Raw genomic sequence first — 22,393 nt, forward strand, 5'->3', positions numbered from 1 at the left:
ACAGTCGTTGGAGGCGGGAGGAGGGGCACGTGTGCGTTTTACAAGCTTCCAGAGTATTTTTAGATAATTTGAGTGCAAAAGGGGGGAAGGTGGAAAAATAGGTTTAAAGAGAACATTGCTAGCCGTACTGGACATAATTGATAATCGGGAAAATAAAATAGTGGGTTTTATTGTTTTGTCCCTTGTGCTGCCACACGCACACACGCGCGCTGACACACAGGCACACGCACACACGTTCATCACGCTCGTCTGATCAAACCCAGCATTGCAAGGACTTTTACAATGTTTAATTTGAGAGTTAGTAAAGAACAAGAAAGTTAAATAGTAACGTAAATGAAGTAGTTCACCTTGTCTAGGGTACACCATGTGCATAGTGAAGGCCCTCCATCACCCACCCCTCATCCACCTCGTTAACCTCTCCTGATGCATGAGGTCATTGTCGAGGGGAGGACAGGGTATGTGTTCCAGGTACCCTCACCCTCACTTAACCTGACCATCTTCTGTTCTGAGGTTGAGAACTGTAACCAGAAAGGAAAAAAAAAAATCTGTGTTGGTACTTTACAAATTATGCTCATCTGGACCTTGCGGAAGGATTACACAGTTCAAAGGGCACACGACGAAAAGGAGATAACCATGAATACATTTGGGTAAAAATATTCCTGTAAAAAATAAGATATGTTTAGCAGGTTGATACCCGATATTCTAGAAGTGTCGGGAAAACACGGGGAGTAGTGGGGGCGGGGGGCGCTGGGAGGGCTGGGAGAGTGTGTTACCTTGGTAACTAAAAGCCTCGGAACTACACAAATGTGAGAATTATTTTCGGCTGCCGCTTGAGATGCAGTCAGGACCTCAGCTTGGGGGAAACTGTATCCACGGCTCTTTATCCTTTCGCAAACGAAATCGCACAGAAAATAATCTCTTAGAAACGAGATGTCTACAAGTCAAGACCTTGACCTTGGCAGATCTGCCGTTGGCCATGGGAAAAGGTCAAGGTTTTCCTGTAGTGGCTAATCTGTCCTTGACCTCGTGTGGGTCAGAGAGGGTTTGCTGACCGTTGAGTCAGTAACAAGAGGTGTGTAGACAGTCACCAGCGAGCTGTGCATCAACCTGTGTACATCATGTACTTACCTGTCTGAATGTACCGCTCCTGCCCCTCAAACACCTGTGAGGAACATTAGACAGGTAAGGCGGTTACCATCCCCTCGCCAGACGCTCAGCGCCTTTAATCCTCATGTCCCGCTGCTTAATCGCTGTCTGGCAAACAGTTTGTGTTTGGGAGGAAATGGGGGAGAAAGGGAGGTGGTAGGGTTGTGTGTGTCAGTAGGGGCTGACAGGGCTGTGCAGGGTGGCTGGTGTCAGCTGTTTGTGTTTGTATATATATACATGTATATGTCTATTTTATACTAGACTTTGCTTCCTCACTCTAGTCCTGCCATCGATGTGTTTTATTAATTAAAATTTCCTAAAATCTGAGCACAATACATTTGTGATCATTTTGTATCCTTCCGCTGCACCTGCAAACCCTCTTCCAAAAAGTAAGTTCTCAAAGTGTTTATTAACTGTAACATGTAAATAATCGTGTAGATCACCTGGCAGTCAAAGCGTCATCCACACAATACAACCACAGGTGATGACAAACATCAATGACTGTCAGCCTGAGGTCAGGTTGTAACCCTGATTATAGTCATTAGAGAGAAGGGTATGCACCCGGCATGTAACCCTGTCTTCTGTGTTGTACGCTACTCACACCAACGTCACGGACACGTTTCCGGGTGTTTACTGTTGTTACCGGCAGGTGTACCCGGCTTGTCCAGGTGTGCTCAGGTAAAGTCTTGAGGGAGACGAATAGTAAGCGAAAGGGTGTCAGGGAAACGGGGCACCATGGCAGCTCTGAGTCGTAGACTTCGGGTGCTTTCCGCCTCTTGGATTGATTCCCCCTTTCTGCACCCCGAATCCCTTACCACGTATACTCTGCTCCCCACACCCCATCCCCACCCCACCCCGCTTACTGTTCCCCCGCTGGAACAAAGGGCGGCGCGTGGGGCCACGTGCAGGGGCTGCCAGCAACAAGGACCAGCTGTAGACTGCCAGGGACCGGGTGGCAGTGAGTGGAGGAGGAGAAAACACGGGAAAAACATCAAACAGGGAACACGGACTGCTGGCCACAGTTACTACACTGTCTCTGTCCCTCTCAGAGTGGCAAGACTGTCTCTGTCTCACGTTGTATGTCACAGCAACAATGTCTGACTTTACATGCAACTCTCTCTTTATTTATTATATAAACATGTATATAATTCTGGCTTTACTGGTCCTGCGACTGTTATTCTATCTTTTCCTCTATATGCTAGCACCCCTTTAGCACCCTTCCTCCGTGTCTCCTCCTCCTCTTGCTGTACACCTTGAATGTCTTTTGTCTCTCCTGCTCCACATCTCTCTGACACTTTCTCTCTCTCAGGCTGCATTTGTCTCTCACTCTGCACACTTGCTCTTTGTCGAGACACACGTCTGCCCACCAACATGGCCATGATTACAACCTCACCTTGCACATCACACAGACTTGCCTGCGTCAGCAGATGCTCCCTGTTCTCACCTGCCCGTGTGATTTACCTGTCTTTTGCAGGTGAGTGGAACCTACAGATCATGGACGTGCGCCTGGAGGACGACGGCGAGTACCAGTGTCAGGCCGGCGCCACAGCCACCTCGCGCGGCATCCGGAGCCGGGTGGCTATCATCACGGTTGTCAGTAAGTGTTAGCAGCCCACCCGCATCACTCTGTCCTGACCAGCCGGCGGGTTAATCAGTTGTGAGCGCTGTACCCGCAACTCCACGCGGACTCACACATGACGAATGTCAAAGCTTCTCGACTTGGCGGCAAATGTTCCGGTCCAGGGGTAGGGTGAGGCCATGGGGAGGGCGTGGGTGGGTGTCTTGCAGGCGGAAATTCTTCCTCACAAAGCTGATTAGGGGTGGGGGCAGTTGAACGTCTTGACACTGACAGCACCCGCTTGTAGGACGGAGTGGGAGGTGACAGGAAGAGCGGCACCTCGGCAAACAAAACGCAGCATGTCAGCCATTGAAGAATGACAAGGGCATTGTGGGTAATACACCTTCTAACTTCCTCCCTTCACACACACACACCGCCATCATCCGCCATCCTCCTACACTTCCGGCGACTGAGCGGAACTGTTTGTTGGGACACGCGCCGTCGACGGTGTGCAGTGGGTCCGTAGACGTCCCGTAATCGCACCGTAGTTGTCCCGTAATCACACCGTAGTTGTCCCGTAATCACACCGTAGTTGTCTAGCGTAGATATCTCTGGCCAGCACCAGTGACAGCGACCTGAGGCTGATGGACGGCCAACAAACGGGCGTCAGCCTTTTCTCCCATCTTTTTTTTTTTGCTTCTATTTGTGAAGCATTGTGGGTGGTCGACAGGTGTATCTTTGTACCTGGCAGCGATTTATGGATAATAAAAATAACAGAACTCGCGTCCTTCATAATACATTCTCTAAGCTCCTGCAAGACAGTCAAAAACAAGAAGAATGAATATGTAAACAAGGAAGAGAAAATGAGTTCGAGGTGGGTGGAGGATCGTAGAAGAGAATTAGTTCCCCATGACAACAGTCTACTCTGTCCTCTCCCTCTGACGACACGTTCTGTCTTCTATACCTGTGGCAGGAAGACAGACAAGTCAAGCAATGCATGACGGGCCTTCCCCACCCTGATTAGAAGCATTCCTTGCACGGGGGGCCCACTGCACCTGTGTGGATCGTCCAGCACCCAGTGCAGCCTCTTTGTCATTGCGTGTCTTACCTGGCAGCCACCATCACCTGCGCGGTGTTCACGCATGCTTTGCACTGTCTGTCCAGACATTAAAATGCATTTAATTCTGTTCACCACGTGCCGTCCTGCGTCTGCTGGTGTTGGTGCACCTCGACATCAACATCAATTCTCTTCCCACATGTGCCAGTCGTTACAGGACTTTCTCGTCCACATGCAACTCATTATTGTTGAATAATTACTCGTCACTGTCGGCTTTTTCTTCCTTCTTTTAATGCTGTCTTAAAATACCTGTTCATCCCATAAATGTGGCTGGAAAGAACCTGAGGCTTAAAGTTTTTTTTAAAAGAGGGAAAAAACAATTTCTAAAACAATATACTGTGAAATGTTGGTAAAGACAACGGTGTACTTGAGTGATGTCTAAGACAGGTATACAGGTATACATCTTACTGTAACTAGTCAGGTGTAGTGTCAAGAGTTAACAATAGTAATAACAATAACAATCGACTTTACTAATACCAACGGGCAATTTGAATGGGAGCTGTGATCAAACAACACAGATAATGTCTGCCTGACGAAGGAACAAGTACTGTAAGTAGTTGCTGGTCCCACTGGACACAGTTTGTGTTCCTGGAACTTGCTGTCTCTTGCCTGGCTACCTCAGGACAGATATTGGATACCTCCCTGTGTCAGAACACGGGTATCGTAGTCGTGTTTGGTATGGCAAGTCAGTACAAAGCTGTTAAATGTGTCTGTTGTGTGCTACTGATATGGCGGGAATATATTCATCCAGGTGTCTCACTGGACAACCGAGTGACGACTTTGTCTTGTCAGTGACGTGGCTCAGGTCAGACCTGGTCACCCCCTCATACCCTCTTATCCAGCTATATAACAAATGGTCACAGCTTTAATTGAACAAATTCTTGAAAAAGTAAACCTTTTATCTCGAGAACCGAGGGTATTTGCCTGGGTATTGGGATTTGGGGAAATATTTTCTACAATTTGTGCTCAGTCCAGTTTCTTGAACTTGGCAGACTGTGAAAAAAAACCCAAAAAAACAGTCATGGACAGTGTCTAGAAGAACAAGTTACGGTCTGTGTCTCCACAGCCGACTACTCTCCAGTTCCGTGTCCAAGTATTAAAGTGCAATGCCGTCTGTCATTCTCTCACGTACCCTCTTAAGTCCGTTGGCACCCAGGGTGGAACGAGCAGAACAGGAGATTGTTGTCGTAAACAGCTCCCGTCACTCTCCTACCTCTCCACCTCAACCAATATGGCATCGCGTGATCTGTGTTTGTTGTATTATATGCAAGAAAATCATTAACTGGCAAGACACTTATTCCCACCATCATCATCATCATCATCATCATCATCGTCGTCATCATCATCTCAACTACCATCATTGTCTCCGCCGCCGCTATCATCGTACTACTAACATCGACACCAACATTGCATCCACCTTAACGAAGACGCCGACGTGGACTCACATGACTTTATTGTCGTCGTGGTTGCAGTTCCCCCCGAGCATCCCACCATCGATGGCGCCCCCACCATCCCCGTGGTGCTGCACCGGCTCACTAACGTCACGTGCCGCGCCAACCGCGGGAAGCCCGCCGCCACCATCACGTGGTACATGGACAACCAGCGCATCACCGACAGAGTCTACTCCAGGAGGTTGTCTGCCCTCACTTTTAGCCCGAGCTTTCTGTTTTCTTGCTGTTGTTGCTTTGTTGTCCTTGCTAATGTCTTCTGACGCATGAGGTTGTGACGAGTTTGTAGTTGCTGTTTGTACCGTGATTATTGTTAATCTTGTTAATTCTTAATCTTGTTCTTAGCATTGTTCTCGTTATTATTTCTTTTACCATTGTTGATGTTTTATATTCTAATTATTGTTGTGCTATGTTTGTCTTACTACCATTATTGTTTTTTATTGTTGTTACTGCAGTAACTGCTATTAATGTGTTTGGATGGTGTGTGGAGAGTGTGTACCTGTGGTGTGTGTGGAGTGTGTCTCTGGGGGTTAAAGTGTGGGTGGGTGGGTAGGTGAAGGGAAACTTCATGTTGGGCAACACCTGTCTTTTAACCTGGAGATTTACACATTAGCCAGCGTGGACCGCACCCAGCCATTGTTTCTACTCCTGTCCCTGTCATGTGACCTGTCGCCATGTTTATCGTCTCGTGGTGACCTGTGAGTTGCACTCACTTGACTTTTCTTGTGACCTCTCTCCTACACTCAGTGCTGTTGAGCAAAGAGAAACTTGATCTTGTATTCAGTTCTTCATTCTGCTGGCGTGTGATGCTCTTTGTGACACTCGTTCCTCTGTTTTCTTGTCATTTATCTGCGTTGTCCTGCTTCTATCCACGTGTTCATTTTATTTACAGGACATGTGGCGCTAGTACCCGTCCTGCCACCCTTCCATTTATCTGAATGCTTCATTGTTTAGGAGTCTCCTGGATGGTTTAGAGGCGCTTGACGATGTTAACATCAATGCTCGCGATGTTTCTCGGCTTCCTGCCACTCACTGTTCTGTGTGTCTGTGGAGCGTGAGCGAGTGTGTCTGTGTGTCTGTGTGTGTGTTTGCGAGCTGCATTATCTACTGTTGTTCATAGTAAGCAACTTGTAACAACTTTTTCACTGACAGACTGCTCATTCCTGGGAATGTGTCAATGAGGCTGCAAGTCATCTGGATGCCAACATCAGCATCCATCATTTACTGTCCTCACTGTCTTCACTCACTTAAGACTCGCTTTAAAAACGTCAGTGATGACATGTTCCGGGTGTAGAGCTTGTGCTGGCATCGTATGTGTGTGTAGTGTGTGTGTGTTGTTTATATGCATCTGTAGGTACTCTGTCTGTCTGTATGAGTGTGTGTATTTATGTGTGTTATTGTGTTTACGATCAGTCTGTTTGTAGTTTGTCTTCTTTGTGAAGCGCTGTCAGTAGATTAATTTACACAAGTGCTATATAAATGTTTTTATCGTTATAATTTTTATTGCTGTTTATGATGATGACGATGACGACGATGTGCAGTCACCCCGGCTGGAAGAGAAGTTCGTGGACACGGTTGGCATGGTGACGATCAACGCCAGCAAGACGGACGCCGGCCGCCGCATCGAGTGTCGCGCCATCAACGACTTCATGGAGCAGCCCTACCGCACCTTCGCCACCATCGATGTCCAGTGTACGTCCCCCACCAGCTACCCACCCTTCCCCTGGACACACGACCTTTCCAGACATACACTCAGTGCAGTCGAAACCACAAACAGTTATAAGACAATAAAACAACATCAGCAACTTGAACTGACCAACTCTGACTGCAATAGTTACAAGCGGCCTCGTGGGCTGCTGAAGATGTTTTTCTTAATGATTGGGTAGAGCTTGGTGCCTGATGATATTTGTTTTTATTTGTCAAAAACTCTGTTTTGTTCTCGTACAAATATCACTTGGAAAAGGGAAAATTTAACAACACCAACGGCAGGAGTGGAGTCCACAGACTATGAAGATGTGAAGACCTTAGCAATGGAAGCACTGGACCGAATGTTGACTGAGTTTATGGCTTTAACACATTGTGGCTGTGTGTGGACAATGTGAGCTGTCTGATCGCACTTATTATCATCCACTATGTGGATGCCTAGTCTATGTGTTTGCAAAAATCGTCTCAAGAAGCATCTCAGATGGTGACAGAAGTTTTGCTATGGTAACTGGCTTGGTGGCCGAGCGGTCACATTGCAGTTTGTTGACCTGCTTGAATACTGGCCACATCCTCAGGAACACCTTGTGTGTAGGTGTGTGTGTGTGGTGTGTGTGTGTAGGTGTGTGTGACTCCAACTCTACTTCTTGTTCTCCTCCCTGCAGTGATAAACTTAAAAAACTGTTTATTTGCTATTCATTACAGATGCTCCAGAAATCACAATGGCTTTGAATCTCACCAGGACTATCCGCGAATACGATTATGTCAGGTTTCAGTGTTCAGGGACAGCGAACCCCACTGACGTGGCTTGGAAGTAAGTCTACATGGCACTTATGTGTGTGTTTGGATATGTCTACATGGCAGTTATATGTGTTGTTTTTGTTTGTTTGTGTCTTGATAGGTGTGAGTCGCGAGAAAATGTTGATGAGGAGAAAACTCTGCACATGAAACCCTGTCAAAGATGCAGCATATGGCATGATATTTTTTTAGAAAAGAAAAGAAGTCGGTTTGACTGAGTGCCTTGAAACTAACTCAAAAAGACAACGTGGTACAGACAAGAATAAAACATGCAATGAGCAAATTATGTTAGCGTGTATCGTGATATTAAAAACCACAAAACACAACAGATAATAAACAACTTAAAAACGATGATAAACTATAAAACAAAAAAGAAAGAAGAAAGTAAGGCAGAGAGCAGAAAGGAAGAAACTGAGAGAAGAAGAGGAAGAAAGATGAAAGTTGGTTGGTTGAGGCTAATGTGGAGTGACAGCACTTTGCGGTAATTCTGTTGCCGGCGCTTCTCATACCGCAGTGGTTCCGGAAGCCAAATTGTCTCTGACGCCCTGTCTTTTGCCGCCAGGTGGTACCGCAACGACGTGGAGATGGAGGGCGAGACGACCAACACGCTGGTGGTGCACCAAATATCACGTGACTACGACGGCGACACCGTCGCGTGCGTCGGCACCAACCGCGTGGGGGGCACGAGGCGCGAGCTGACGCTGCGAGTGGAATGTAGGCATCCTGGGTGTCTTCTTCCTTCCCTTTCTCTCTCCTTCCCTTTCTCTCTTCCTTCCTTTTCACTCCATCACCTTGTTTCTCCGTCTTTCTCGCTCAAGTTCTTTCACTCTCTCTTTGAAACAATCCGATGTTCAGTAAAAAGTAGAATACATTATATTTACTCTTTCTTTCTCTCGCGCCCTTCTCGCAGGCTATTCGTTTATTCGTCTGTCTTTCTTTCTTTTTTCATGCTTGCTTGCTTCTTTGATTGTTGCCAAAAATCGTGCATCGATTTTCTCCGCTAGACGGTCCTCGCATTATTGACATCGACCCAGTCGTCGGCGCCGACCTCCAGCACTCCGCCCAGCTTCGCTGCATGGCCGAGGGCAACCCCAACCCCCACCTCATCTGGACCCGCAAGGACCGCGGCAGGCCCACACCCCAAACCCTGTCGACGTCATCAGTGTACCGGATTGATTACGTCACGCAGGCTCATTTCGGGGTGTACGTGTGCACAGCGTCCAGTTCCGGGTTCCCGGACGCCAGCAAGGAGGTGCTGCTTCTCCAGAACAGTGAGTTGTCTGCCCGGGGCACCTGGCTGTGATGCTCATCCCGCTGTTGGGGATAAGAACCGTTATTTTTAGTTTTAGTGTGTGATCAAGATGTTATTGCGATAACTTTGTATTTCTTTAAACAGTAACAACCCCGATAACAACAATAATAATTATGTTGAACAAACTGAATATTCGTTAGACAAAGCACAAATATACTGTCTGTAGAAAGTGAATAAAGATGTGTGCCTGACCTTTGCCCTGTGTGGCAGGCAAGCCGTCCATCCACAGCGAGAAGGAGCAGTACGCGGCGCTGGGCGACAAGGGCAAGGTGGAGTGCATCGTCCACTCCGTGCCCAAGCCGGACCGCATCGTGTGGCTGAAGGAGGGCAAGCCCATCGACTACGCCGCCTCGGGGCGCTTCTCGTCGGAAGAGAAGGACCTGCTGTATGGCCGCACCAGCGTGCTGCACATCCTCAAGGTGCAGAAAGAGGACTTCGGCAACTACAACTGCAACGTCGTCAACGCCTACGGCACGGACAACGCCACGCTCATCCTGGTGGAGAAAAGTGAGTGCGCCCCCTGGTGTGTGTGTGGCACGTGACCCCCGTGTCGTGTGCGACAGGAGATTGATACCTGACCTTTAGGGTGCATGACCTCTTATTTCCTTGACATTTAGTTGGACATCGGAGTCTTGACCACAGCTTGCAGTTTGGTTCTTCACACTTGTTCTGTAGTCAACGCTACGTCAACCTGATGATGAACTTTGTTTACTCGTCTGTTCCTGTGTTTACAATCATGTTTATGTACGTCTTTAGTAAACTAAGCATGGTATGGAGACAACATTGCTGAGAGAGTTTGGGTTTTAACGGATTCAACAATCGCATAAAGTACCGAGACTCACGCCGCCATAGAGTGAGTAGAGAGCAGTCACCTCCACATAACAACTGTAGAGTAGAGAGCAGTGACCTCCACGTAACTGTAGAGCGAACACCAGAGGGCAGCAGCTGCCACTGCAGTGAACTTTATGACAGAGGGTCAAATGGTTTTATGAAAACATGGAGAAACTAGAGACACGAGTGGAGGGCAGGGCCACAACAATATTCCACGATTTTTGATGACTTATGTCTTCCGTCTGTTACAACAGCATTGCCTCCCTTGCCCTACATTATTGGAGGCGCGGTTGGAGGAGTTGCCGTTCTGTTGATTATCGCCCTTGCCTGTGTGGTGTACCAGCGCTACAAGAGGGAGGACTCGGGCAGCGTGCTGGGTGAGTGATGTCCCGTACAACGGGGGCGATTGAGCGAGCGCGGTAGTCAGTCTCCCAGATGCGGGAGGCTTCAGTATTTGTGTGGCCTGGCGTGCAGCAATGGCTCAGTGATGCTTGGGGCAGGGGGCGCCACGTGAAGTCATAACTCGGACTACTTCTTGAAGACAGCGCTTGAGCATGCATAGCCTTGTAGTGACCTTTCGGTGAACTGTGAATAGATACACTGATGTCATGACTGACTGACACCTCCCTAAAGACCCTGAATACCCTGACTGGGACACAGTAACTGTGACTGCAGGACGGGGACTGGGACAAGGTGGCTCATCATGTCTAACCAGACAAATATGGACGCTCACTGGAACAAGTAACAAAATTGTTATATCACACCTATATAACAATATTTTTATCAAACTTGGTCAAAGGTACATCCATCTGAATAAAGGTCTTAATGGCTTTGCTTAAATATCACTCTCCCTCTCTCTCTCTCACACACACAGACGTCTGCCCGCACACACACACATTCTTGGAGATATGTGTAGATAACGGGTAAAGACAATGACATGTATGGCTACATATATACACACTGTATCTATGGACAGAAACTACCCCACACTCATTGACATACACGCGATTTCTCTCTCTCGCGACTGTAGACGAGCCAGGGACCCTGTGCAAGGCGCATGGCCAGCCCCTAGATGGGGGCCTGACTTGTATCTCTTGTAATATCTCTCTATACTCCACCACCACGCTAGCTGACGGGTACTTAACTGTTAGACACCCACATCAGGCTAGACAAGTGCCATGCACCCGGCCCCATGGCCACCCTGCTCTGTCCTCGTGAAGAGCGCTTGTTGCACGTGTCGCAGGCTCCACCACAGACACGGAGAGCAGCGCCGACAAGAAACGAAAGGACGCCGACTCGCCCTCCACCCTCATGGACCAGTTCCGCCAGGACTACAACAAGAAGGACTTCTACCGCTACTCCGCCGACTACGACGAGCTGACTTACAAGGTGAGTTGCGGACACCCGGTGTATGTGTGTGCCAACGGCGTTGTACATGGAGTTTATTGCTTTAATTATTTTATTGAGTTTACTGCTGTCTCTGTTGGACACAAATACGTGTTTTTCTCACAGAAATTCAAAGTGAAGATTTTAAGGTACTCCACAAATACGTGTGTTCACAGTTTCATTCGATCATCGATGTACCATCATTGTGTAGGCGATAAAAACAAGTAAAAACGGTTGGATCACGTGACTTGAGGAGGCAGTCGGTTAGAAATGTACTTTCGAGTGCATCTCTGTCCTTATCTGTCTTGAGTCACCTCCCCTTGTCCTGAGTACGCACTCATGCGCTCTTTTATTTCTTTCGCTCGCTTTTCTCATTTTTTAATTGTATTTTCATTCATCGAACAATTCTTAACTGACAAAGAAGCACGATGTCTATCCTGCTGCCCTGCATCCAACCACCCGACTACCACTGCCCCCAGTGAAGACGAGAGCACACAGCAGCCTGCTGCCATCCATCAACCCAGCAGCCAAGATGCTCCGGAGACTTGCAGGCAGCCCTGGCGACTCCTCTGTGACAAGACAAACTTTATTTTCCGAGCGGCCATGCCAGGTTCATCTCAGACAGCTTGCTGTAGCAGGGAGGAGGAATCCTTCATAGTAGTATTTGTCCTTTGCTGTTGTTTTCTTTGTAAACAAGAAAGTCTTCTCGTGGACAGCTGTGAGAGGAGATGAGGATGGGGAGAGCTCGACTGTTTGTTCTTGACGATCAGATGCAATAATAAATGTCGCTGGCGACGTGAGTACCCGACACATGCTGTGTCCCACCCGCTACTGACAGCAGTGTACAGATGATGTCGACATGTTTGTCTTGTTATTGTCTCTTACACTTTAAGGTTGTTATCGAGAATACGAGGACTATAGTCAAAAAGTGACAGTTATTGGGAGAGACAGGGAAGAGTGAAGTGAGAGAAAGAAAAGGACGAATGCAGTGATGACAATAAGCAACACGGGATGTTTGTACTCTTACTGTTGTCAGCAGCAGGAACATACGGGTAACAACAACGCCTACGGTTGCCTGGAGCCGTGCGAGCCGATAAGGGAGACAACGTTTGCTGGAGAATACATCCCGCGCGCCATGACGCCATTAGAAAGGTGAGAGAGGAAACGTCACGTGACCTACAGTCGCACCTGAAGCCTCCACCCCAGTCTTTGGTATTGTGAGCTGTTAGTCGCCCAGTGCCTGTTGTCATGCCTCTTTGACCACGTCACTACTGTTGTTGTTGACACATGTTGTCATTGTCGTTATTCAACTTTGGTAAACAACAGTAACAGCAGTGGACTGAGTGGTTCACCGTGCCTAGACACAATTCCTCTCCGTTTGCTGCTTTTTCATTGCCCGATAAATGAAGTATCCAGAATGACATGGGGGATGAGGGTTTCTCAGTATAGCTAATATATTTATTTAATATTTATTTATTGTTCCCTTTCACAAAAATGTAATGTTTGACGGCGCATTTTATTTTCTCCCATTTACTGTGAACTAATGTCAATGTATGCGGTTTATTTCCTACCTTTTAGCACTGTCGGGTGCTAATGTCTATTTTTTTACAACGACGGGTAGCTGATGAAGCGATTGTCTGTCTGCAGGTATGAGCCCATGTACGGCACAGGCTACAGTATGAGCAGTTTCCGTGGACGAGACTTCACGGGATTCGATGCCGGCAACGTGAAACTGGCAACAGACGTTTAGGGTTTGGGACCTTGTCGTCGCTGTCGTCTTATTCTCCAGCTGCTGTGGCCGTCTGTGCGTCCATGCTGGGAATACAACTGGCTGACCTTGACCTGCGGAAGGGGTTGGCACACTTTGTGGCAAAGCTTCGTTGGCTTGGCGCAAGCTTGGGCCGCGAGCTACTGGGATCCGCCAGAGGGAAGCAGAGGGAGGGTTACTCCTCCCTTCGCAGCAACGACAAACGTTGTGTGTGCCATTGGTTGCTAGTCTTCAGGCTGCCGGAGTGTTACGAAATCGTTTTGTCATATCAGTGTGTCTGTGACCTGCTTGCCATACTGACAGCAAATCGCGTATTTATCAGAAAATAATTTTGTTGAGAAAGTTTTGGGTTTGACGACTGTTGGATACTGTTGAACTCACATGGAGAGTTTATTATTATTATTTAAAGAAACTCCTTTTTCTCCCCAACTCTAGCGCTAGAAGCAAAACGGAAGGCTTGTAATGAAGTTGATGTACTAGGAATATCATACAGTAGCTGCCAGCAGCTTGATTGTTGACTTCTGTAGACCGGAGAGTAAGCAAATGTCAGGGCAGTACACGGCCTACGTGGACAGACGTTTTAGACAGAGAATAAAGTCCACTCACAAGACCTGCCCTGGAGCTAACCAGCCGATGATGTAAACTAGGAATGCCTGATGTTAAAAGTCCGCGTTGTGGGAGGCAGGCCAAAAGAAGTAAAGATACAAGAAAGGTTAAAGTGCGCAGCCTCATCGTCTTGCCAAGGATGCAGAGAGCCATGGATGGCTGCGATGGACCACACTCACTGGTGGCTTTACGGTCAACAAGCTAAATTATTTACCTCATCTGCATTTCCTTGTATGCAACAACTACTTCCAGGTGTGTGGTTTAGCGCCAGTCGATGCTTATTTCTAAGTCAAGTTAGTCCCAGGAAGTGACGTCATGTGGACGCCATGTTTCACACGACACGGACGCCATAGACTGCAAAGGATTGTGGTGAAGCCTTCAACACTGCTTCACGCCTGATTGTGGCCACCTCTTCTTCAGCGCTGTGTCGGCAGAGATGCCCGATTGTTTAGTGAAACAAGAGTTCATGATGACACAAAGTGCAGACACGTGACCTTTGGGACAAAAGGATTGTGTAAGGACAAGAAGAATAAAGAATGTGAGCTGGTTATAAAATAATTTGTGTTGAAGTTACAGCAGCAACAGTGAGTTAGTAAAAGACTAGTGAACTCTAGGGGAAGAGCAATATTTGTTTCAGACGCTAAGGACGAGCCAGAAAACAAAAACTCAGAGCGGAAGTGGCGTGACTGTAGCCATGCAGTCGACAGCAGGCGATTACGTCCCCTGATGGCTCGTCACTGTGTGTGTACAGGGGAAGGGGGTGGGGCATCTTTCCTCCTCCCAAACGAAACCAGAGGAGAGTGACCATAGCTACTACCCACGAGCTTAAACACAACGATAAGGCGCAATCCGCAAAGTACAAGTGACCTGTGACCTATGCCCTGTGTGTGAATGTCGCGACCCTTGACTTGGCTCCAAAGGTCACAGTCCATGCTTTGCAGTATTGCACCCGCCAGTCGCACGGGAGGTATAGCATTAAGGCTTGACTTTTATTTATTTACTCGTTCATTTGCATTTATTTGTCGGTGATAGTCTGCGCATGTCTAGACCTACCCCCAGGGTGGACTCGCTTCACGTGTTGTACTGCGGTCTTGGGGAGGTCACTGTGCTGACTTCCGGCGGCCATACTTGAGGACTGGTGTTGTGCTCTTGTCTGTGTTTCCAGCCAGACACTGCCGTGTTATGTTTCGTTAGACAGCTCACGCACCACTTGCTTCACGTGCGCCACAGGACGGACACCTGTGAGTCGTGACTCACTCACAACTCTCCAGAAAAGCAAAATTTCGCAAGGATGGGAAGTGTGTCACGGGTTGCTAGGAGACCTTCAGACTGGGTCTTGAGAGTCGGATTCCATGACGCTGACCTCCGTTGTGTCACAGTGAGATTAAGCGAGAACTCATCATCTGTGAGCCAGTTGTGAACTTCTTGTCACCTCCCTCTCTGGTGTTTGGTTTTGACTGATTTATTTGTCATTTTTTACAGTAGAAGTGGGCAGGGGTCTCGTGCGTGTGTCTGTGCGCGCGCATGTGTGTATCTCTATAAGTATATGGGTGAGAGAGAGAGAGGGGAAGACAGAGAGACAAACACTGAGCTGTGGAACATTGTGGTAATCTAAACACTCATTCGGAAAGAGCAAACATTTATCAAGACAAATCAAATTTAGTTTTGTACAATCACATTTTACTTTATTTAATTTCATTTTTTGCCGCTATGTCCAGGTTAATCCAAAAGTTTTACATTTTTTACAAAACAAAAGCTCAACACTGCACTGAATGTTCGTTGTCATTAGTGTTCAATATTGTGGACCACACTCACAAACACATCTTACGACGACATGTTCATTAATCTTCAAGATGAATGTCGCTGACTCGAGGCCGGAGCCATGAAGCAGAGATAATGTTACCCCGGGCTTAGCTATAGGTGCTAGCAGCTTAGCTACAGCCTGGCTGTGTTAGTTGTCAGTACATGTTGACCTAGTTGATTCACTTGTTTTCACATCTTTGTAGACCAAACCTTTCATTTATTACTGTTGTGTTCTAGGTGTAGAGACATGCTAGCTAAAGTGGTTTAATTACTCCTGCATCTTTGGAAATCACAACCTTGACCCTTTTCTCGGTCCTAGCAGTGTGCTGACCGATGACATTTACTTCACATCTTTGGAGACTGGAGTTATAGCTCACTGTATAATACCCTGCCTATCACCCTGTCTTCAGCACAGATTTATCCCAGGTATCCTACATTCAGGACCCAGGCACAGGATATTACACGTGGACTTTGTTTTCGCCGTCCGTATTCAGAAGGGAGACGTGAGACCTGTGACCTGTGACCTGATGTTGACCCTGTGTCTGTACCTGCTGCCAAAAGCGGCCTCTTGGAGCCATTTCCACAGACTTCAGACGACTGCCTCAGAGTTGACATCTGAAGTCTGTGTTCTTCTCGCCTCCTGTTACTTCCAGTTCCTAGCTGTCAGTACTACAATCTTCTGTTTGTAGTTGACATGGAGACGATCGGGTTGCGGCGACCCCTGCATTTACATTTTGTTACTTTTCATTGGCTGATAAAAGCGGCTTTTAAAACTCAGACTTTATTGAATTTCTTTAAGAAGCTCGACCATTACCAGCCCATAGAAATTGAATAAAGTCTGAAGATGTGAATAAAGATACCTGCCGACCTGTGTAAGATCTTCGTTAGACCTTCAGCCACTTCCAGCCACTGAGCCAACACCTGGCGACCGGGTGGCCGTCACCCAGGACCTGACGATGCACGGGACACTTTCACTGGAGGATGAACTGCTGCTGTCCTGCTTGTAGGTCTGTTGCTCCTTCACTCATTCCCCAAGCCACAGCTGGACTCGCTGGTCAGCTGCTCGTGTCATGAACGTCAAACGATCATTGAATAGTCAGAGGTCAGAGGTCATGCATGATGTTGATGATTCTGTGTTACTAGCCTCCATAGCCAGTCTCACAGTGAGGATGCTCTGGAATATTAGCCTAATAAGTTCATCTTAAAGAGGATATATTTGATATTATTAGTCTTGTGTACAATGGCATTTCATTTCTTTACTTTCTATTTTGTTTGCTTCTGACATATGTAACATCCAAGAAGAGCTTTGTGTTATTTATTTACAGATGTACAAATAGTTTTAACCCTAACTAAATATCAAACCTGAACCTGAAGTAGCTGTATGATAAGCCTACATCGGTAACTGGAAAGAGACGATCCCGCTTTAATAGAATACAAAGGCATCTTAGAAAGAATGAGAAATTATTTTCCCTTTAACAACAAAAAAATACAAAAGTATTTGCATACTGCTGGGGTTGTGTTTATCGTTCATCACATCACCTTCAACGGGTTTGGAGGGGATGTCAGTGGCATCAATGTCGTCCACATCATCTGTCATTGTTGCTGATGATGTCTTTTCAACATGAAGAAAAAAATCACAATTTTGATAATCCTTAGTTTTATTTTTTATTTCTTGTTGAGACTGAAATGTTTGTTTATCAAAACCCTGTTTACACAAAATAAGCCGTTAGTTCTTACCTTACCACCCTCTTCCTCTTTCTCTGCTTCTCTGATTATTCCGACACAACATGTAAGCAAGTAGTAATGACTGATATGACATACATGTGTCGGTGAGTGTAGCTGCAGACCATTCCTGTTTCCTCCCGAAGTGTAACCAAGTGACTAACACTTGCGGAGTCACAACAAGTCTTCATTGTTCACTTGTCTGATGTTTGAGGTTTCCTTTGTTTCTTGTTTTGTTTGGTTTTATTTCATCAGACAAGAGTAGATATCGGACTTTGCCTCTCTTAAACTGTGTCCAAGGAAACCAGTCCCTGCAAGTATTTCGTCTACACATCTCTTCAAACCTAGTCTCTCTAACAGTGAGAACTTGATGGGAAAGTGGTTCACTGTGTCTAAAGCTTCTATGTTTACTTGTGATGTTACAGTTCATGGGTTTATTCTCTAGTGTCAGTCCTTCCTGTTAGCTTCGTTAATTACCGAACTGTTTTCAAAGCTTAGTCAATTAGTTCATTAATTGTTCTTATAAAAAGAATAGTTGATCTTCTGCGCCTTGCCAGAATTTGTAAGTCCCCGCTGGTGTTGGTTCAAAGCCTGGGAAAGTGCGAAAATAAATTCTATTGATATGTCAGTAGTGTCTGCCGCAGCCTCTATTTTCTTCACTCACTCATGAACGAGTCCTAGTGATACCTATGTAATATATTAAACTGGAACTGGTGAATTTTGTGTTTGATGTTCCTGCAAGTGAAATATTTAGTTAGACCGCGTGCGCCAATGAAGTGCAACTATTTGAAGGTGAACTCCACAGGTCAACTATAGCTGAACTGGTATTCACCTTACTCCCTTGTAGTATTTGGGTTGTGAGATTTATTTTACTTTGTAAGTCACCGACCTATGCTGAATGTTTGCTGTCAGTTATTTACAGTTCTCAGGTAACAATTATGCAACTGGAAGTTTGCTTGGCTTACAATGAGTTGCGGTCGTCCTTTGCACTGTGTAGAATCCTCAGAAGCTAGGGGAACCTCCATGTCAGAGTAGGACGACATTTCAATTCTCCACAAATAAGTTAAAAAGATCCTTGCAAGAAATCACATATGGTTGGACTGCTACTCTTTCCATGTATTTGCATTCACCTGTTTGCTAGAAATTCTCCTTTTCTCAGAAACCCTTCCAGCGGCAATGGGACTTGGTCTCACCTTATGGTTACATTACAAATACACAAAATATTACAAAGAACTTTAGACAAAGTCGTCTTAATCGCCATGGAAACCTTATCCTTAGAAATATTCTTTCACCTTCCCTTCTTAAAACTGTTTGTTAGCTCCATTATTTTCCTTTGTATCTTCGTTACCATGCTGCTGACAACATGAGTAAAAAAAGGTGAAAGAAAAATCATGGAAAGAAGTTTGTGGACATTTTCGCGGAAGTTCTGACTCACAAGGACTGATTTTTTATGCTTTCTCCTTGATATCTTCTCCCTCGTTTCTTTAACATTTAATGGGATGTGAATGTTAGTCCTCAAGTGGCAGACGTGCTACGTGCGTGAATATTATTCGTTAGTTACTGTATGAGGAGTTCTGGTTGCCAGGTAACTGTGGATGATCTGCTCAGGCTGCTTCTTTCTCCTTTTCCTTTGCCTGAACACTAACAGCTGTTTTTCTTCGGGTACCTGGGAGTGTTTTGAGCTCGCATCTGATTAATTCCCCGTCGTGGCGGAGTGTTTTGACAGCGCCGGGTGCGCCGGGTGCTAGACGTCAGCAGTGTGTTGTAACAGTTTGGACCACGAGGTGCCTGGGGCAGCAAAACTAACTTTTCTCCTAGAAAGAAAGAAGAAGGTGTCTGCACTGCCGACCGAGCGAAGGATGGGTCACTCTATGAGTAGACTGATGTGGCCGCCCGCTGAGTGGCTTGCTGAGTCAACTATGTGACGTGATGCCTGGCATGTTCTTGTTGATATTTTACTATATCACATTATTTTAATAGTGATTTTAAATAATTTTAGTAGGGAAAGAGCCGTGACAGTCAGGTTCCCCTTTACCTACCTACGCAATATGTATTTGTGATACCTAGTGCTGGCATGTTAAATGGTTAGTTGGTGCCGCCATTGTTTTGTATTCATACTCAATATTCACTGTTTATATTTACATTTGTATCACTTTTACTTTTACTCGCTGAGTTTCAAAGTCGGATTTCTCCTGGACTAGATAGTATGATTGGCAGTGTACCATCGACACGCAGGAGGCTAGTTATTCGGTTCCGATGAAAGACGTGTAAACGTGTTCAAACATTAATGTCTTGTGAACATTATTAGTGCAACCAACGGCAAACAAGTCAAAGTCAGGAGCTGGCGATGTGATGACTACACTGACTTGCTAGGATAGGAGGGAAACCTCTGTACAGATACAGGTGCAGTGATTGGACTGACTCCTGAAGTCTGTGTCGTCGTTAGTTGGATGTTGGCACAGAAAACGCCGATGTCAACGTCTGCCACTCAGATGATGAGGCCACACGCTCGCTGCTTGCTTACTACCTCCCGCCCCAGTACTTCTTACCTCCTCCTCTCCTCCTCCCTACCCCTTCCTAGTCTTTTGTTGATCACATTCTATCATAGGTAATTACAGGCTTACACACACACACGTACACACACGTACACACACACACACACGTACACACACACACGCGCTCCATGTCAGTGGTGGTCATAGCTGCCATCAGCTGAGGTTGTGTCCAAACCAATGACATTACGACTGCGCTACCTGCATTGTGGTCAGCTAAACACTACCTTGACTATTAACTGAAGGACTACATCCATAGCTACGTCAGCTAAACACTACCTTGACTATTAACTGAAGGACTACGTCCATAGCTACGACAGCTAAACACCGAGCACACTAACTCAGTGAGTTGCTGCATTCCTCGACATGTTTGTAACTGTGTGTAATGTTGTAGCTAAACACAAACAAAGGTAACGTGGAATGGACAGATGGCGCTCCATGTATCATAATCCAGCTGCTATTTAACTTAAAGTGAGCTGTGTACATTTCATTTTGTGTATAAGTTAACTAGTCTAACATTATTGCTTTCTTGTGCTACAGCTAATCATGTGTTTGTGTGAGTGCTGGGTTTTTTTCCGCTCCCCTCTCGTTGATGTGTCTGCTCAGTGAGCTATACAGCTGCTTACATCACAATACAGCTGCTTACTTCACACTACAGCTGCTTACATCACGTTACAGCTGCCTACATCACACTACAGCTGCTTTCATCACACTACCGCTGCTTACATCACATTACAGCTGCTTACATCACACTACAGCTGCTTACATCACACTACAGCTGCTTACTTCACACTACAGCTGCTTACTTCACACTACAGCTGCTTACTTCACACTACAGCTGCTAACATCACATTACAGCTGCTTACATCACTCACTCGCTCCCTCCTCCATCGCACGGCAACTTTTTGTAGGACATCGCCGACATGACTTCTCGAGACTTTCATTGCCCCCGGCATTGAGGACTCCTAGTGCTCCAGGACAAGATTACTTGAGTGATGTGTTTGGTTTTATTTATTTGTTCTATCACATCTCTTGTTTGTAATTTTGCCATTTAAACAATTTTCTGTCGATAATCTTTAAATCAAGTATATGACACTTCATCGATTGGTTCATGTTTCATAATTATTTTTGCAGTGATATTTATAATGCACATGCCTATGCTATACACCATTTATACATGAATATATGTGAATACTTTTACACACTATGATGAATATTATGGATCAATAGATGAAGAAATGAAAGTTGGGGATAGACACATCGTTAGTCTGCATTACTTGCATGAGTTTCTGTAAGATTCATGTCCTGCACGGTCTGTCGACACTCGTCTTTCCATGGTGTCGCTTGTCCAAGTTGATTGCATCGTGAGTAGTACTCAGACCTACTGCCTCGTTCCTATAGCAATATGCCCTGTGTGCGAATGGAGTGTCGTGTACACATTGAGTGACGTATGCAAATTTTGTAGACTGAGGTTAGTGGGTTGGTGCCGGACAAAATCCTCAGATGCCACTGCTGTTTGTTTATTTTGTTTGTTTTACACGAACGAGGAGGAGGCAGAGCAAGAACTGAGATGTAGCAGGAGCGAAATAATGTCATAACCTGTTTATGTAGCAAGTAATTACAGTCACCATTAACTAACGATGACAATCGTATCTAGCAATTACCTTCGTACACATCGCTTACAATCATGGATGCCAATTTGCATTCGTGGATACGAGTTGACATTCGTGGATAGCAGTGACGTGGCCTTCACCTGTGTACGTCACAGCAATGCTTTGTGTAGCACACCTCCGCAGAGATGCTCTTTATGGAAAGTGTATTTCTGCTGACAGAAACCTGCGGACCTAGGTGTGTTTGTGTTTTTTTAATCCAAAATAACCTACTACGATTTTGAAGAAAACATTAAAAACATTGCCAGGAGGTAAAGACGTTGGCTGCAGTCGTTGCTTCAATGCTAAAAACATCCCAGAGTATATCCTTGAATCAGAATGGAGTTATTTTTGTGTTCTGTTTTACTCGTTTCTTAGTTTTTCTTTCTTTATCGTTTCTTCTTGAATCTTTAAATCATTTGTAATACTGCATTATTTAACACACCATATGTATTATAATTGCATACTGCACAAGGAATGAACATTTGTAACAACTTTTTCGTGGTAGCTTTCAAGTTGAAAAACAAAAGTTTTATGTACCATTTTTTTAACAATTGAATATTTTATTATACCGATGCCCCACATCACGGGGCTGGACTTTATCCTGAGTAAGTGTACGAGTTGTGTGTGTGTGATGAAGATGAATGGTGCGAATACTCTTGTCATGCAATACAACGTGTGTGTACAATTTGAAAGTTTAAATTATCTCCCCTTGTTTGTAGTCGGCATGGTGAGTTGTCTGCCCTTGCCCTAGGCAAGAGCACCCGTTGCACACTAATCTCTCTCCCTATGATATATCTACACCACTCATTATCATATTTATCACGTTTTGCATTATGATCCACTGTGGTTGTATGACACACACACACATCCATTGGTCTGACCCGTGACATAAACTATTTTACATAAATCAACATGGCGTGGTCTGTTTTGTCGTTGAATGTTGAGGTGCATTGGATGGTGAGTACAGTTCACTGCATCTGTATTGTGCAATAG

General features: G+C 45.8%; 1 protein-coding gene across 1 annotated transcript in view; it reads left to right on the forward strand.

Annotated features, from left to right (window-relative positions):
• The window catches only part of LOC112567503 (kin of IRRE-like protein 1), a 57,122-nt gene extending 34,814 nt beyond the window's left edge, over positions 1-22,308 (forward strand). Inside the window, exons 4-15 of the mRNA XM_025244196.1 lie at positions 2,621-2,743; positions 5,294-5,453; positions 6,422-6,536; positions 6,811-6,961; positions 7,676-7,784; positions 8,331-8,482; positions 8,773-9,039; positions 9,291-9,587; positions 10,166-10,288; positions 11,155-11,300; positions 12,334-12,449; positions 12,945-22,308. Of these exons, the coding sequence (XP_025099981.1) occupies positions 2,621-2,743; positions 5,294-5,453; positions 6,422-6,536; positions 6,811-6,961; positions 7,676-7,784; positions 8,331-8,482; positions 8,773-9,039; positions 9,291-9,587; positions 10,166-10,288; positions 11,155-11,300; positions 12,334-12,449; positions 12,945-13,047 (1,862 nt within the window). The 3' untranslated portion in view covers positions 13,048-22,308. The remainder of the gene's footprint in view (positions 1-2,620; positions 2,744-5,293; positions 5,454-6,421; positions 6,537-6,810; positions 6,962-7,675; positions 7,785-8,330; positions 8,483-8,772; positions 9,040-9,290; positions 9,588-10,165; positions 10,289-11,154; positions 11,301-12,333; positions 12,450-12,944) is intronic.
• The last annotated feature ends 85 nt before the right edge of the window (positions 22,309-22,393 follow it).

The sequence above is a fragment of the Pomacea canaliculata genome, linkage group LG7 (genome assembly GCF_003073045.1).
Source record: "Pomacea canaliculata isolate SZHN2017 linkage group LG7, ASM307304v1, whole genome shotgun sequence".
In the NCBI taxonomy this organism is placed as follows: Eukaryota; Metazoa; Mollusca; class Gastropoda; order Architaenioglossa; family Ampullariidae; genus Pomacea; species Pomacea canaliculata.